At 49.3% G+C, this 17,443-nt stretch overlaps 1 protein-coding gene across 8 annotated transcripts in view; it reads left to right on the forward strand.

The window, feature by feature from the left end:
• The window catches only part of SPAG17 (sperm associated antigen 17), a 446,381-nt gene that overhangs the window by 248,619 nt on the left and 180,319 nt on the right, over positions 1 to 17,443 (forward strand). For all 8 annotated transcript variants that reach the window (XM_059720343.1, XM_059720341.1, XM_059720342.1 and 5 more), the window contains one exon: positions 10,685 to 10,927. In XM_059720343.1, coding sequence (XP_059576326.1) covers positions 10,685 to 10,927 — 243 coding nt within the window. The remainder of the gene's footprint in view (positions 1 to 10,684; positions 10,928 to 17,443) is intronic.

Raw genomic sequence — 17,443 nt, forward strand, 5'->3', positions numbered from 1 at the left:
AGGCAAGCTGCCACTGCAGGCTTTTCCCTGGGCACCAAACTTCCTTGCCAGCCATGGCACTGGCTGAGTGCACAAGATTACCCAGTCCCCCCTTTAAACTCATGGCAACACGCAGGACAGCAGCTGGTGCCCGTAGCTGACAGATTCCTTTGTGCTGCTGCCCTGGTCAGTCTCACCCCATTCTGCTGGCCCTAACTCGTGATGGCACCCCTGGCCCTGGCAGTGCCCATCACTCCCAACCCACAGTCAGGGCTCCGCCTCCCCCCATAGGTGGATTAATGCTCAGACCAGCTGGCCCCATGCCTGGGTGGCAGTGCGTCTCACTCTGACCGCTGCTTCTGCAGCACCAGCCAGGGATGGAGCCCACAGCTGTGGGGCAGGGCACAGGGTGGGAGACCTCAAGCCATAGGAGGGGGTTCCAGGGCCCCAAAGAATCTTAATCTGCCCCTGTCTCCCCTCTTCCATGTGCTATGCTGTTGCCACTTGGGGATTCCCTGGGTTTTCCGGTACTGGTTAAATGACCTTCCCTTGCTGTTTCAAACAAATTGCAAGTGAGGGTCACAGACACAAAAGAAAAGGAAGCAGATAATTTTCTTTTATAAAAGTAACCTTTAATGATTTATTCACTTTAACTTACATAAATATCAACCATTACAGAACTTTCAAGTTAAACAATTTCACTCAAAGAACCTTTTCTGCCAAGAGGCAGTAAGCACTCTTCAGCTTAGTAAACCCATGGAACCAGGTAACACAGCTACATTTGGAGAAAACCGAGCAAAGAGGGGACCCCACAGCCATTGGGCCAGAGATAAAAGGGAGGCAGCAGCAGAGGCAGGCAGAGAGGCAGGCAGACAAACCTGACCATTCTTGCAATGCCAGGTTATAAAAGACTATTTTGTTCAATATGAAAGGCAGCTAGTTGGGAAAATTCATAACTCGCCACTCTTGTGAAGTAGCAAATGTTACTCAGTGAATGGCAACAAGAAGGTTTCATAGTCTCATAGTTTCATAGTTGGTAGGGTCGGAAGGGACCTGAGCAGATCATCAAGTCTGACCCCCTGCCATGGCAGAAAAAAGTACTGGGGTCAAACAACCCCAGCAAGGTGTTCGTCTAACCTCCTCTTAAAGACCCCCAGGGTAGGAGCCAGCACCACTTTGCTTGGAAGTTGGTTCCAGATCCTAGCCACCCTGACTGTGAAGTAGCGCCTTCTGATGTCTAGTCTGAACCTATGCTCTGCCAACTTGTGACCGTTATTTCTTGTCACTGCTGGTAGTGCTCAGGGGAACAAGGACTCTCCCAGTGCCTGCTGGTCCCCTCTGACTAGTTTGTAACAGGCCACTAGATCCCCCCGCAGCCTTCTCTTGTGGAGGCTGAACAGGTTCAGGTCCCTTAGCCTCTCCTTGTAGGACCTGCCCTACTGCCCCCTGATCATGTGAGCGGCCCTCTTCTGGACCTGCTCCAAGTTGTCCACATCCCTCCTGAAGTGCAGCGCCCAGAACTGGACGCAGTACTCCAACTGCAGCCTGACCAGTGCCGCATGGAGGGGGAGAATCACCTCCTTGGACCTGCTCGAGATGCATCTGTGGATGCATAACAAGGTGTGGTTGGCTTTCCCAACCATGTCCCCACACTGCCGGCCCATGTTCATTTTGGCATCAATAATGATTCCAAGATCCTTTTCTGTCTCTGCACTGACAAGAAAGGAGTTCCCCAGCCTGTAGGCATGCTGCTGGTTCTTCCTCCTCAGGTGTAGCACCTTGCACTTGTCAGTGTTGAAACCCATCCTGTTCTCATCCGCCCACCCCTGTAACCTGTCTAGGGCCGATTGCAGCCTATTCCTCCCTTCTAGCATGCCCACATCCCCCCACATCTTAGTGTTATCAGCAAATTTGAACAGGGTGCTCTTTACCCCCTCGTCCAAGTCACTGATGAAGATGTTGAACAGTGAGGGTCCGAGGACTGAGCCCTAGGGGACCCCACTGCCCACATCCTCCAGGTCGAAAATGACCCATCCACAACCACTCTCTGGGTGCAGCCCTCCAGCCAGTTAGCGACCCATTTGACTGTGTAGGTGTCAACACCACAGTCGCCTAGTCTTTTAATGAGAATGGGGTGAGAGACAGTGTCGAAAGCCTTCCTAAAGTCCAGAAAGACTACATCCACTGCTACCCCTGCGTCTAAGGTGTGAGTTTTAAATGAAAACTGCAGAAGAAAAACTCAAAAACTTTTGGGTTAACAGCTAGAAGACAAGATAAGCAGAAAGTCACCACAGAATTCAGCTTGTGTGGAAACCCAGAACAGTAGATTGTTTTATTTTTATGCTATGGACCTTGCAGTGTTTTTTAAATAACTTTAAAGGTAACCCTCCCAACCCCACTTCCTCCCCCCCCCCCCCCCACATACACATTAGGTTTTACTTTTCTACAGACACATTCAGGAGTGAGCCAACCACTCCAGATTGCTTTTCAAAGGCAGTCAGGAGCCTCTCTCACTTCTGTGGCCATGGGGCAGAGAGCAGTGAACAAGCTAAGAAAAGCAGCAAGGGCACCCCCTGACCCATGGAGCAAGAGCAGAGGTGGCAAGCAGACAGACACCTGCCAACCCAGACCCCCCCATGCAAACAATGGACACTGTTACATGTGGGGGAAAACCAGGATTTAACCAATGTATTTATCGCTTTACTTATTTAGAATTTAATGTTTGTTTTACTTATCATTGTTTTAGTTATTTATCATTGTATTGTACTTTGCTTATCACCTTTACTTGCAGGCAGAGATGGCCCCACCTATGGCTAGTGGGGCAGAGAGCAGAGGCAGCAGGCAGGCAGGCTAGTAGACAGACCAATACCAATACTCACCGTCCCACACCCTCCTCCCCTGTGCAACCAACTGACACTATCACATGTGGGGGAAAAGCAGGAACTAACCACAAAATTTATCAGCCTTTACTTGCAAGCAGGGAGGGAACCCCATGGCCAGTGGAGCAGAGAGCAGAGGCATCAGGCAGGTAGATGCCCGCTGCACCCCTCCACCCTGCCATGCAGCCAACTGACAGTGTCACATGCAGGACCTAACTGGAGCTAACCAGTTTGACATATATCAGTCTTTACTTGCAACCTGGGAGGGCACCCCATAGCCAGTGGGGCAGAAAGCAGAGGCCAGCAGGCAGGCACACACGCAGACTTTAAACCACCAAACCTGCCCCCCCCCCCCAACTATGCAACCAACCAAGTAACAGATCAGGATCTAACCAGGATATTTATCAGCTGTTACCATGCATCCTGCATGCATGGTTTTTATAGAAGACAATTGTAGCACCGTTGCAAGTTACCGTTGATGTGCCTCAACCACACTGTGCAGGAAGTGATGGCATGTCCTGAAGTCATTCTCAGGCTTTGTACTTGGTCTGCCTTTCTTCTTTGGCGGTGGTAGTGGTAGCAGTGTATCAATCAGAGCTGAAAACAGGAAGGAAGGAATGTGTGTGTGTGGGGGGGGGGAGGTGAGAGGGCATTATTAGACCAGGGTGTGGGAAGGTTGATGGAAAAACCACCAAGAAGGGCCTGCCCTAAATAGTATTCACCAGCAAGCAAAGCCTCCATGCTTTGCATTGCGCTTCACCTTTCTGCACAACAATCAAATTCCCCCACCTGCCTAGTTAGTTGTCAGTTGAAGTAAACAATGCCTCACCCCCTCCATGTATCGTGTCACTTGTGTGCATTCACCCATCACCCCCCTCCCCCACCCTGGGACCCAGGTGTCATTTCACATGTCAGGATGTCACTTACCAATGGCTAAATGTACCAGTTGTGGAGGACATTGTGATGCCCTCTTGCAACTCCTCATCAGAAAGCAGCTCTCATATTGGACTGCAGCCTGCACTCAAGCGCTGTCTTGTTGTGCCCCTGATGGGCAACTCTCCTTGGAATAATCCAAGACATTCAGAGGACCACATTCCCTAGTCTTACACGCCCTGGCTAGCTGTTTTCTGTCTGTGGTCTGTTATCTTCTCTCCTCAACCTCAGACATCTCGAATCAATACGGTGTACCCGTACCTCAGCCACTGCTCCCACAATTTATAGGGCTGCTCTGCAGTGTATCAGGAATAGTTCACACCCCCCACCACCCTCATTTTGATGGGAAAAAAAAGTTGGTGCAGACATGTTGGCACCGTCCTGGCAATTGTTTTGCAAAAGAGCACCAAAACCCTGTATAAGTAAGAAATGGGTTAGGTACTGAAGGGCAAGCCAGTGAGGTTGGCCAGACATAGTCTCAGCTCACAATCAGACCCACATCCTCACAACACCCTCCCCCCCTCCCCCCCAGCCACTGCCAGCCTCTACCTTGCATTGTCCAGGGTGACAACAGCACCTTCACCCCATGATCTGCCCTGCCCCTGACTGAATGCACCCAGTGCCATAGCCCCATTTTTTTCCCTTGTTCTGGCTGGGATTGCCCAAAGAAGGTCACTCTCAGTCAGATTCATGGCAACAGGTGACTGAAATCTGCATAGTCATCCCCCACCCCCCTTTCAGTGCAAAATGTATCATTTAGTGCAGACATGCTGGCACCATCCTGGAAAATTTTTTTTGCAGAAGAGCACCAAAAGGTGGCGTAGGTAAAGATACATGTACTGATGGGTATGTCAAGGAGGGTCACCCACAGGGTCCCAAGGGCTCCCTACAAGTCACCCATGTGTCAAGGCACTATGCAGAGATTGCAGATAGTCCCTGTAGCCACCATGCACCCCTGTGCTGCTGCCAATCATGACTGTATAGTCTCAGCTCACAGACAGACTCACATCCCCCTCCCCACCCCCCTGCCTGCCCCAGCCTTGCCCTGGCCAGGGTGAGAACAACACCTTCACCCCCTACTTTTTCCCTCCTCCTGACTGAATGCAGCATGGTAGCCATGGGGTTTCTTTCCTTTTTGTGCTGACTGGGATTGCACAAGGAAGGTTTTACATTTCAAAGAGGGCAGTTAGCACCTTCTTAGGTCAAGCTCCCTCACATAGTTCTCTCCTGAGCAAGGGAAGCTTAGAGGGGCTTGTTAACAGTTTATTCCTGGTCTTCCCCCTTCCACTGCTTCAACACCATCCACCAGTGCACTGGGTCTGAGGCTAGCCAGGGAATGCTTGGGGTTTCTTTTCTTCCCACCCCCCATCCCACCCAGAGGCAGACATTTTCACTCCTTCCCAATAAAGGAGGCAGACAGACAGACAGACAGGGGAAAATGCCATTTTATTGCACCTGAGAGATTTGTAAGGAGCATACACACAAGTAATGGAAGCAGAGTATTGTGCAGGGGGTTACTTGGGCTTCTTTCCCTTCTGTGCCCCCCTGGCTGACCTTCCCCTTGCTCCCTGAACTGCAGTGGTGCCCACCTGGCCCTCCTGGCACTCATGTGCCCCTCAGCATTTTGGCAAACAGCTCACATGTAATGGTCCTGGCTACTTCCTGGACAGAGGCAAGCCAAGTGAACCTACTATGCCCTTTCTGAGGTAGTACCTGCTTATGGATGCTGTACTTGTTCACACACTACAGGAGATCCTTAATCAAGTCTTGTGACATCTGCACATCAACATGGCACTTTGTGGCCAGGTCAAGAAACTGCCCTGGGCAGTCTAGGAGTTGCTTCTGGAATTCAGTCGTGTTGTCCACACTTCAATTCTCCTGGTCCTCATCAGACCTAAGCACCTCCTGGACTTTGTCCCCCCAGCCATCCATGGCTGCCACTTGGGTTTATGGCACCTCCACCAAAGCCTCCGTCATGCTCTCTCTGGTGTGTCACTGCCTGCAGCGATAATCTTGTGAGCACTCCACTCCAGTGCGAGCTGACATCCGAGGTTCAGCATCAGCCGTGGTAGCTGGTAACAAAAGGAAAACAAAGTGTTCATGATGTGGTCAAATTTCCTTCCCCCGCCCCCAAGCATTCAAGAGGATGGTGACCCACCTCCAGTGCTGCATGCACTAACTCCCCTGCACATGCAACCCACAGGCAGTGCCACTCATACCAATAAAGTTTGAATGCAGCCCCTAGTTGCTGCTTTGTGGGTGGGGGGTTTCTTGTGCTGCATGCCAGCTCCCTGTCACCCCATTCGCGATTGCAGAAGAGGTCACCCCACAGTCAGACACACAACAGACCCATGACAGCTGGCAGCCCTTAATTGAGAACAGCACAGTTCAGTCCTGGAATGAACTGCTTGTGTGCCTCAGGGGGGCGGGGCATGGACTGCTTTCATTTCCCTTTCACTCAGCCCCAGCCTTTTTTTATGTGCTGGCTGCCATGCACCCAGGGCAAAGGCCCCGGGCACAGATCCAGGGGACACACTCCCCCCATGCTTGCCCAGAAGTGCATGCTGCAGTGGGATCCACCCTTCCCCCACCCCCATGCCCCCCCAAACTCGCTGCTCACCCCTCCCCTTGCTACGACACTGCCTGCGTACACCAAAACAGTGCCTACCAGAGGGGCACACATGGAAAAAATTCACATGCCTCAAAACTTCTAAGTCCTCCATTCGGAGGCACAACCCCGGCTGACATTGCCCATTGTAGCTAAAGCAGTTCAAGGAAAACAATGAGTTTGTGTTGTGGTGAAATATTCTTCACCCACCTCCACAAGAGGACAGTGACCCACTTCCAGCACTACATGCATTAACCCTGCAACACATCCAAACCAGATGTACTGAAACAGTGCCTGCCAGAGTGGCCTAAATTAATATAATACCCATTCCTCAATACTTCCAAGTTCCTGGTCACACATCCTCTTGTGTCCCAGGAACAAAAACCGTTCTTTGGGTCTCAGGAACAGAAATCACATCTGAAGCGGTTTGCTCCTTCTCCTCCTCCTCACCTGTGCTACTCCATAGAATAGGAGAGATTGGGGTCACGATCAGGGTCACCTCTTCTTGGGTGTCCCTCTCATCCAGCACCATGGAGCAGTCTCCTCAGTGCTCCAACATGGTCATGGTTTCTGTCTCAGGACACTGTGTGCTTTCCAGGACAACATCAGTCCTGAACAACTGGAGACAGAAAGCCTTGGAGAGAATGACAGACAGCTGGTTGTAGAAAGAAGCAACTGTGTGCCCTACCACAGAACAGGAGATCTCATCCTTGCCCCAATGAAACATACATCTCAGGGCCTTGATCTTGCTCTGGTACTGTGTTTAGTCCTGGTTGGACCCTTGCACCTTCATTTCTTTGGCAGTTGAATACACCAACTTATTCCTCCTACTTTTAAGCTGTTCTATGATCTTTTCCTCCGACCAAATGTCAACCAAGTCCTTCAGTTCTTCCCAGGTCCAGTTGGGGACCCAATTAATGGATGTATCAGCCTCCTGATTTGTTGCCTGCATACTGCTGGACTTGGTTTTCTGAGACATCAGAGAAGCTGTTCGTGGACAAGATGTTGTCAAGACCAAGGTATTCTGACAACAACTGAATCATGAAAAGTTGCTTGCAAACTTTGTGAGGCTGTTATATAAATATGTGTTGAACAAACCCTTTTGAAAATTCCACGTACTCATAATTGTGAAGGTGTCAACTGTGACTCAGAACTGGCAGTCAGGACAATGTGATCAAGTACCCTTTACAAACAAAGCAATGGTGATAGGCTTAGCCTGGTCCAAATTGCCCCTATTGTCCATTGATAATGTTCCAATGATGATCACATCTACTTGTGTCTATACCTGTGCCTGGCTGCTCTTCCTACAGACCTAAGTTCCCCTAGCCTCACTGTGCCACTGAATCAAGGGCATTGTGTCCCCAGTGGGCACCCCTTTGAGAGGTGTTAATTGTATCTATTGAGACATAGCACTGTCCATCACGCACCCAATTCAAACCTTGCCTAGTGCATGGGAAGGCTCTTTTCTGGGGAGAGGGGGCTTTCAAGCCAGGGTTCTTGCAGGTCAACTTATTTTTTTCTGGGAAGGGGTTGGTTTCAAACCAGGATTCTTGCAGGGCAACTTTTTTTTCCTGGGGAGAGCTGGCTTTCCAGCCAGAGTACACCAGGGTTCTTGCAAGGTAACTATTTTTTTCTGGGGAGAGGTTGGTTTCAAACCAGGATTCTTGCAGGCCTAGGCTCCTGTCTGGGGAGAGATGACTTTCAAGCCAGGGTTCTTGCAGGGCAGCTGTTTTTTCTGGGGAAAACTGGTTTTCCAGCCAGGGTAAGCCAGGGTTCTTGCAGGGCAATGTTTTTTTTGCTGGAGAGACATGACTTTCAAGGCAGGGTTCTTGCAAGGCAACTTTTGTTTTTCTGGGGCTAGCTGGCTTTCAAGCCAAGGTTCTTGCAAGAAAACTGTTTTTTTGTTGTTTTTTTCTGGGGAGAGATTGGTTTCAATCCAGGATTCTTGCAGGCCCAGGCTCCTGTCTAGGAAGAGCTGGCTTTCCAGCCAGGGTAAGCCAGGGCTGTTGCAGGGCAACTTTTTTTTTTTCTGGGAACAGCTGGATTTCCAGCAACAGTAAGCCAGAGTTCTTGCAGGGCAACTTTTTTTTTTTTTTCCTGGGGACACCTGGCTTTCAATCCAGGGTTCTTGCCAGGCAACTTTTTCCTCTGGGGTACTACAGAGCAAGGCTCTTTTCTAGGGAAATGTTTCTTTCAAAACAGGATTATTGCAGGTCAGGCCTGTTTTCTGGTGAGCTGCTGCTTTCAAAGGTCAGTAACTCGAGAATGAGGAGGCACACCCAACAACTATACTATTTTCTGAGTAAATACTTCTCGGATATGCCTATTCCAGGGGCAGGCAATTATTTCAGGTGGAGGGCCTCTTAACAAGGTTTGATCAGCTGTTCAGGTCTGCATAGGTAGCCCCACCCCTTAACAGGTGCCATGCCCCCTGGCTGCCATCTTAGGACCAGAAGTCCCACCTCTAACCCCTGACCTTGATAACCAGAAGTCCATCCCCTTGTCCCCCAGAAATACTTCTTTTGGGAGGGGAGAGTTGCCATCTTAGAACCAGAAACATCCAAATTATACACTAAAAGTCAAACGCCTACTATAACGTATTTTAAGTCACCATGGCTTGGCAGGGGAGGCAGTAAGTGGGGGTTAGCGTAAGGCTCCCCAGGGGAGGAGTGGTTCAGGGACTGAGGAGGGGGTGGATTATTGGTGTATTACTTACTGGTTTACATGTGGCTTCCCCTGCTGGAATTTACAGGGAATTGCACACTGGGCTTAATTCAATCAAAAGCCTAGTATGTGCAAACACTGACACAACGCTCCAAAATAAACAAGTTTAAATTTTAGAAACCTATTTAATTTAACAAAGATTAAACCCCATAATGTGTACAGGAACCCTAGGACTCCTACTTTCTAAATGAGTACCTTTATTAAAGGGCAACAGAGTTCTGCTCCTCAGCTGCTCTTTCCTTCTGGTTTCACAAGCCTTTTTTATACATGTTTTTATACTGCACTTGTTGTGCTATATCACATTTAGGGGACAAAGCAGAAATAATCCAACAGTATATGATAAGGATGAGGCAAAGTCCTGTGGTAAAAATATGTTTTATCTTATTAGAGAATGTAAGCAAACTTTTGAAAATTGTCTAAGTTGCTTAGGTGCATAAGGCTTAGCAGCCCAAATAACTCTGGGTGGAATTGTATCCCTTTGGTCATCTAAGTAACAGTTTTTAGTTATAGAAGTGGTATTTTGGCACTTACATGCAGCTAGGAATTCTGTTTCCCAGATGCATAACCCTGCATGTGTATGTGACTATATGCAAATGTACCTTGAAATAAAATGAAGGAGAATGACAATATTTCTACCTTATTTTAGCCCTAATAGCTAAGTGAGTAGGGCACTTGCCCAGGAAGTCAAAGACACAGTTGCTATACATCCCTTGCCCATAGGAAGTTTGAAACTGCATCTTTATGACATCCTAGTGCACTGTGCTAACCATCACAAATCAGGCATAATCCAGCTGCCTTTCTAGCACTCCTTTCAAAGCTGAGCCACTGCCCCTTGCATTTAATTGTCACTGAAAAATGAATGCAATATAGTGGGGAAGTTCCTGCCCATCACTGGGGATAAAGATACTTAGGCCCCATCTCACTGAACATACAATTGCTATTTTCTTCCTGGCCACACATATATCCTTCTCTTGGTTGCCCAGGGGGCCAAATCCTATAGGAGTGTTAAAAAGGACTGTAGCTAATGCCTAACCTAGTGGCATAGTACTTAGAGGTAGTGTTTTGGGAAGTCAGCAAATTACTTGCTCAAATTCCTTTCATGGTGACAGGGACCTAGAAACTGGGTCTCTGGCTTCCCCACAGCCTGCTCAGCTATTTGGACTGAAAACTGGAAGACCACTCCTACTGCTCCATCTAATACCTGCTAGGTGTGTGCTTTAGGTCACCTGCATTTCCATAGAAGGTTGCTGGTGCACACCCATAAGGGGTGCTTACACATGCCTTGCCAATACATAGCTTTCTGTGTATGCTCAGTCTACATATATAGTGCATATGCATACTCATTTTTCACATTGCTGGAAACAGAATGGCTACCTGCACCAAAATAACACACTTTGTCTTTCAAGTTACTTAAGTGTTTTTCAAATTTGTATCTGGTTATATAATGCACTTGCATAAGCAAGTGAATTAAAGTTGCATATACACTGTTATTTACAAAATATTAAGCACCTTCTTGTGAAAACAGGGCCTGAGTTTCTTGATTTTTTTAACATTTTAATAGGCTTGGAAGGAAGAACATGATCGACTATTAGAAGAAGAACAATTAAAGGAAGAGAAAAAAGCTGAAAAGAAAGAAAAATCAGTTGGTAAAAAGAAAGGACAGAACAAAGAAGTATCAGTCACTGAAGAAAGCAAGAGCTCAAAGAAAAAAGTTTCCAAGGAGAAATCTAAAGATGAGCCAGCAAAACCACCTGAACTTGAAGAGCACAATATCCTAGCACCACACCCTGAGAAAGGTTATCAGGTGAGAAGATTATAATATCACATTAGGAAAAGATTAACACTTTAAAAGGTCCCTGTAATAAGCAGAGGCCCAGCTGGGGACAGAGCTAGTCCCAGGTCCCACCTGGAAATAATCAGGAAATCAAGCTGGGACATCCCTCAAGAAGACAGCCCTGCCACACTGGCTATATAAGCTCAGACCAAGGATAGCTCTTGGGGAGCTGCTCTAATTAAAATGCTGCAGTGTCACATGCATTAGGCCCGCACACATTTAAAAATGGTTGTAGGATGCTTTAACTAAAGCTCACTCAATGAGCTATAGTTAAAGTGCTCCAGCAGCCATTTTTAAACCCATAGGGGCTTATACACATGATGATGCAGCAATACTAGAGCGTTCTAATTAGAACACATCAGAGCATGTGTATAGGCACCCCAGATTACCAAGCTGTGCCTCCGGCCTGCTTAGAGTGCTTAAATCTGACTCAGTGCTCTGAATCTATGGGTTGGGCCCTCTTGCCTGTTTTTGTTGCTTTTTATAACTAGGGATCTACCTAAATCATGCCTGAAGTGCACTGCACAGGACAAAAGGTCAGCCTGGCAGATGGATCCGTCCACCTACCCTCCCAGAAGGGAGTCTCCAACCACTACCACCCATCACTTCCTCTTCATGGCAGTGATCTTGATGCTTCCCCACCTTGGGGATTCCTGGCCTGGCCTCTTCCACCAATGGAATGAGCTCCTTCTCCTCCATTGCTAGTGCTTCATATCTTCTCCAGGCAAACCACTGCAGGTGGAGATGATGACTTCCTTCTGCTGCCAGAAGTCACAAGCTTCTAGCTTCCACTTTCCTGGGAGTCCATGCCCTCTTCCTTTTCTAGAACCACCTCTCGCAGTCCTTTCTCCACAGTCTTAGAGGTTTTCTCCAGCATGGAATCAATGAAGTCCTCATGGCAGAAGATGCTTTAGAGCATTGCTATCTCCTCCTGTCTCTTGTCTTCTCTCTGAGGGACACCACCAGAAGGCACTGCTCACATTGCAGGCATTCCCCCACCTAGCTGACAGTGGAAGAAACCTCCAAGCTGCCATCTGCACAGAACCAAACCAGGACCTGGGTAGAAGCCTTGATGGTGTGAGTTTTTGCCTGGACAGACACCTCACAGGTAGAAGCAAAGTAAGAGCTGAAAGTGGCAGTGGCTCTGGGATTGTGATGTCCACCAGCCATGTCTCTGGTCTTCTAATCTGCTGCCTCTCACTTCCTTCCTCTGTTTCCAAGCAGACCTTCCCTCTGTAGCTGGCCTGTTTGATGTTTTTTAATCCTGAAGGGTTCCATTTTCCCTGCAAACATCTTTCCTCTCAGCAAGCTTACAGTGAAGGAAGGTGAGAGAGAGTTTCCAAGCAGACTCCCTAGAAAACTCCCCCTTGCTCTGGACTCTTGTTAAACAAGGGGCTTAAGTCTTGGTCTAGCTGCTGAGTTTTATCTGTATAAAATAAAACTGGATTCCAGGAATACCTCCTCTCTGGTCTCACAGATGCTGTGGAGGACACACATGGTGACGAGGAGTTGCAGCAGGTTCTCCTCATCCACTTCAAGGTGCACCCTGAGAGCACACCAGTGTACCTTGAGGCAGCCAAAGGTGCACTCTACCACCATATGGAACCTGCTTAGACAGTAGTTGGAGTGTTCCTTCTGGTGGTCCAGCTATCCCCATAGGGCTTCATCAGCCAGGGCAAGAGGGGGTAAGCTGAGTCACGAGTGATGGATCAGGGGTTACAACATTGCCAATGACACAATCAGGGAGTCTGAGGGTGTAGGGCCAACTCTCCATCAGGTTGGGGAGTAGGGAGTTTTGGAAGACACGGACACTGTGGGGTCTGCCCACCCAGCTAGCATAGATGTGGGTGAAGTGGCCCTGATGATCAACAACTCCATGCAAGATGACCAAGATGTACCCTTTGTGGTTGAAGAATGCCCAGCCATCCTGGGGTGAGCAGACAGTTGGGATGTGGGTACTGTCCAAGGCCCCTATGCAATTGGGGAAGCACATGCATCAGAAGCCAGCTACTACATCCTTCAGGTTGATAAGGTAGATGAAGTAGTTTGCCAGCCAAACCTCCTGGACAGCCTCTCCGGCCCTGGACAAACCAACACCAAACTGGTTGGCAATGTAGCAGAGACTGCCAGGAGTGGCCAGCTTCAAGAGAGTAATGCCACTTGCTTCTCCAGATTGAGGGTTGGCTGCATGAAGATGTCTTGGTGAGTGACATTCTCATGCAGGGGACACTTGGATGATGATATCCATGGAGGTGTCCTATCATATATGGAAGGTCTGGAGCCACAACTAATCACCCCAGGTGCCAAGGACTATCTGCTCCCACCAGTTGGTGCTGATGGGGTGCACCTAGACCCTGTGCTTGACAGGTGGAGGTGGTTCTAGAATACCCCGGTGCTCATAGCATACAGGGTGGCTCCATCATCACTGTCCAAGAGAAATCTGGAGTCACAGTCATGGATGCTCAGCAGCCAGGGGTACAGAGGCACAACAGACAGCTCAGTGTGTGTTGGCATGCAGATGCATTCTAGAGCCTCCCACTGCCACATAAGGTTTAGCAGGTCATGTGTGATGTATCATATGAGAATCACACATGGTGATCAGCAGGACCCGATGCAGCTCCAGGGTCTCCCTGTTTGTGCACAGAAAGTGGGAAGCCATGGCATGGTGTGGGATGGCTTGCAAAAGCCCCAAAATTGCCTCGCCTGCACTGACAGCCAGACAGACTGGAAACATGGCCAGCTAGCTGCCTGCATCCATGCAGGCTGGGGGGAGAGGGGGGACAATCAAGGCAGAGGATGGGGGGGGCCTAGCCAGGTCCCCCCTCCTTAGGGAGAGGGTCCTTGGTGCCTGCTGACACTGGCTTTGGGCATGCAGAACCCCCCAGAGCTCCTCCACCTGCCCTGACAGCTGGCCATGCAGATGGGCATGGGGGGTGGGGCAATGGAGCCAACAATCGGGGCCGGGGAGCCTCTGGCCAGATCCCCCCCTACAGAGAGGCTCCCTGGTGCCCAATAGGTACAGACCCCCAAGAGCCCCTCCACACACACACACACATATACACAGGGGAATGCCAGGTGGGTTGGGGAGGGAGTGTGGTGTCATGGCTAGCCAGCTCCTGGTAGCGCAGCAATCAGGGAGGCCAGTTCACTGTTACAAAGCTTGGGCCATTGTTACAAAGTGGCAGGTGGACTGGGGGGTGGGATCCGAGCACCAAGGATGTGCAGGCCTGGGGAGTAGGGTGTAGCCTGGTCAGGCCCACACAGCTTTGGGCTGGGACCCCCTCACCCCCCACCCCAGTCCTCCTGCCACTGCTTATCAGTGGCAAGCTCAGGCTGCTGTCAGAAAGTATTAGGCTAGCTGGGGAGGGGAGGGGGCGGGGAGTAGGGGTGGATCTAAGCCCCAAGGCCACATGGGCCTTGTCTGACATTCCTCTGGACCCCAGCACAGGTAGCTGGGCTGGATTCATGTGGTCTTGGGGCTTGCATGCCACCCCCAGCCTGCCTGTTGCTTCTTGTCAGTTATGGCACCCAGCTAGGCCAAGTACTGTAACTGACAAGAAGCAGCAGGCAGGCTGTCTGGGGGTGGAATCTTGATCCCCAAGGCTGCATGGGCCCAGTCCAGCACTTCCCTAGACCCAAGCAGGGGTAGTTTGGCTGGGCCCACCAGCATTGGGACAGGCACCCCATCCCCCATCCTGCCTGCTGCTGTCAAAAAGAAGCAGATGGGCTGCAGGGTGGGATCTGAACCCTGAAGCTGTGAGGGCCCAGTCCAGCACCTCCCAGACTCCAGCAGGGGTACCCGAGCTGAGCCTATTCAGCCCTGAGGCTCTCATGTGACTGCTATGCCAGATTTTTACAGGAATGTAGAATAACAAACTGGGCAGATGATTGTAGATGTTGCAAGAGGGGTGATTTTGATACCAAAGTTTTGTTTAAAAAATCTCTACTCTGTGTCCCTGATGCATTTTTTTTCTCAAAGTTAAATATGATATCATGAACCAATTTGCACTGTCTCCCCCATTTATGGGTTTTTCATTCCCAGGTTTTTGACTGTCCAGACCGCATTGATTCAAGATTGTTAAAGATTCATTGGCTGACCAGAGAAATCCAGAGCAGTCTACGGGCTAAAAGAGGGGCATATAAAAAGTGGAAACGGGGAGAGATTACTAAAGAGGAGTATATCTCCTCTGCTTATGCTTGTAGGGAGGCAGTTAGACAGGCCAAAACTACCATGGAGCTGAGGATGGCATCCCAAGTTAAGGATAACAAAAAATTGTTTTTTAGATATATAGGGAGTAAAAGGAAGGCCCAGGGTGGAATAGGACCTCTACTAAATGGGCATAAGCAATTGGTGACGGACAGGGGGGACAAGGCTGAGCTCCTCAATGAGTTCTTTGCCTCAGTGTTCCTAAGCGAGGGGCAAGACAAGGCTCTCACTGGGATTGTAGAGAGGCAGCAGCAGGGCACCAGACTACCAAGCGTAGACCCTGAGATGGTGCAGAGGCACTTGGAGGAACTGGATGCGTTTAAATCAGCAGGCCCGGATGAGCTCCATCTGAGGGTACTGAAGGCACTGGCTGACGTCATTGCACAGCCACTGGCGGGAATATTTGAACACGCATGGCGCGCGGACCAGGTCCCGGAGGACTGCAAAAGGGCCAATGTGGTCCCCATTTTCAAGAAGGGGAGGAAGGAGGACCCAGGAACTATAGGCCAGTCAGTCTCACCTCCATCCTAGGCAAAGTCTTTGAAAAAATTATCAAGGCTCACATTTGCGAGATCCCAGCAGGAAAAATTATGCTGAGGGGAAACCAGCACGGGTTTGTAGCAGGTAGATCATGCCTGACCAATCTAGTCTCTTTTTATGACCAGGTTACAAAACACCTGGACGCAGGAGTAGGGGTTGACGTCATTTACTTAGACTTCAGGAAGGCCTTTGATACGGTATCCCACCCCATACTGGTGAACAAGTTAAGAGGCTGTGACTTGGATGACTACACAATCCGGTGGGTGGCGAATTGGCTAGAGGGTCGTACCCAGAGAGTTGTAGTCGATGGGTCGGTATCGACCTGGAAGGGTGTGGGCAGTGGGGTCCTGCAGGGCTCGGTCCTTGGACCGATACTCTTCAATGTCTTCATCAGCGACTTGGACTAGGGAGTGAAGTGTACTCTGTCCAAGTTTGCAGATGACACAAAGCTATGGGAAGAAGTGGACGCACCGGAGGGCAGTGAACAACTACAAGCAGACCTGGACAAGTTGGACATGTGGGCGGAAAACAACAGAATGCAGTTCAACAAGGAGAAATGCAAAGTGCTGCACCTAGGGAGGAAAAATGTCCAGCATACCTACTGCCTAGAAATGACCTGCTTGGAGGCACATAAGCGGAAAGGGATCTTGGAGTCCTAGTGGACTCCAAGATGAACATGAGTCGTCAGTGTAACAAAGTCATCAGAAAAGCTAATCGCACTTTATCGTGCATCAGCAGATGCATGATGAACAGAACCAAGGAGGTGATACTTCCCCTCTATTGGGCGCCGGTCAGACCGCAGTTGGAATACTGCATGCAGTTTTGGGCGCTGCACTTCAAGAGGGATGTGGATAACCTGGAGAAGGTCCAGAGAAGGGCCACTCTTATGGTTAAGAGCTTGCAGGCCAAGCCCTATGAGGAGAGACTAGGGCACCTGGACCTCTCAGCCTCCACAAGAGAAGGTTGAGAGGCGACCTTGTGGCTGCCTATAAGTTCATCACGGGGGCACAGAAGGGAATTGGTGAGGCTTTACTCACCAAGGCGCCCCCGGGGGTTACAAGAAATAGTGGCCATAAGCTAGAAAAGAGCAGATTTAGACTGGACATTGGGAAGAATTTCTTCACAGTTAGAGTGGCCAAAGTCTGGAATGGGCTCCCAAGGGAGGTGGTGCTCTCCCCTACCCTGGGGGTCTTCAAGAGGAGGTTAGATAGGCATCTAGCTGAGGTCATCTAAACCCAGCACTCTTTCCTGCCTATGCAGGGGGTCGGACTCGATGATCTATTGAGGTCCCTTCCAACCCTAACATCTATGAATCTATGAAAATGGTCCTTGTATCTTTCTTCCTTCCCACCACAGAAATGTCTTCCAGATCAGATTCTTCCAAAAATAGTTTTCTTGAGAACATGAAAAAAATGCACTGCATTCAACAACTTGTCTAAACCTATCCCAGCCTTGCATTTTCTTGGGGAGCCACATATCAGACATCTTAACTACAACTATGTCTTAGTTGTCCTTTTATAATCATAGCACTGATCCTTGTTATATTTACCCCTGGAAGACTATTGAGTATTTGGGATTCTATCTTGCCATCTTATTTTCATTAGCTTTCCCCAACAGCTTAGATGAAAATGGGGCAAATTTGTATAATATCCACAGTTATCCATGGTTCACAGACGTAGAATAAGGAAATCAGATCTACTGCTTCATAGACTGCTAATTTGGCTACAAAGTGTATGCCT

Source organism: Alligator mississippiensis, chromosome 1 (assembly GCF_030867095.1).
Source record: "Alligator mississippiensis isolate rAllMis1 chromosome 1, rAllMis1, whole genome shotgun sequence".
Lineage (NCBI taxonomy): Eukaryota > Metazoa > Chordata > Crocodylia > Alligatoridae > Alligator > Alligator mississippiensis.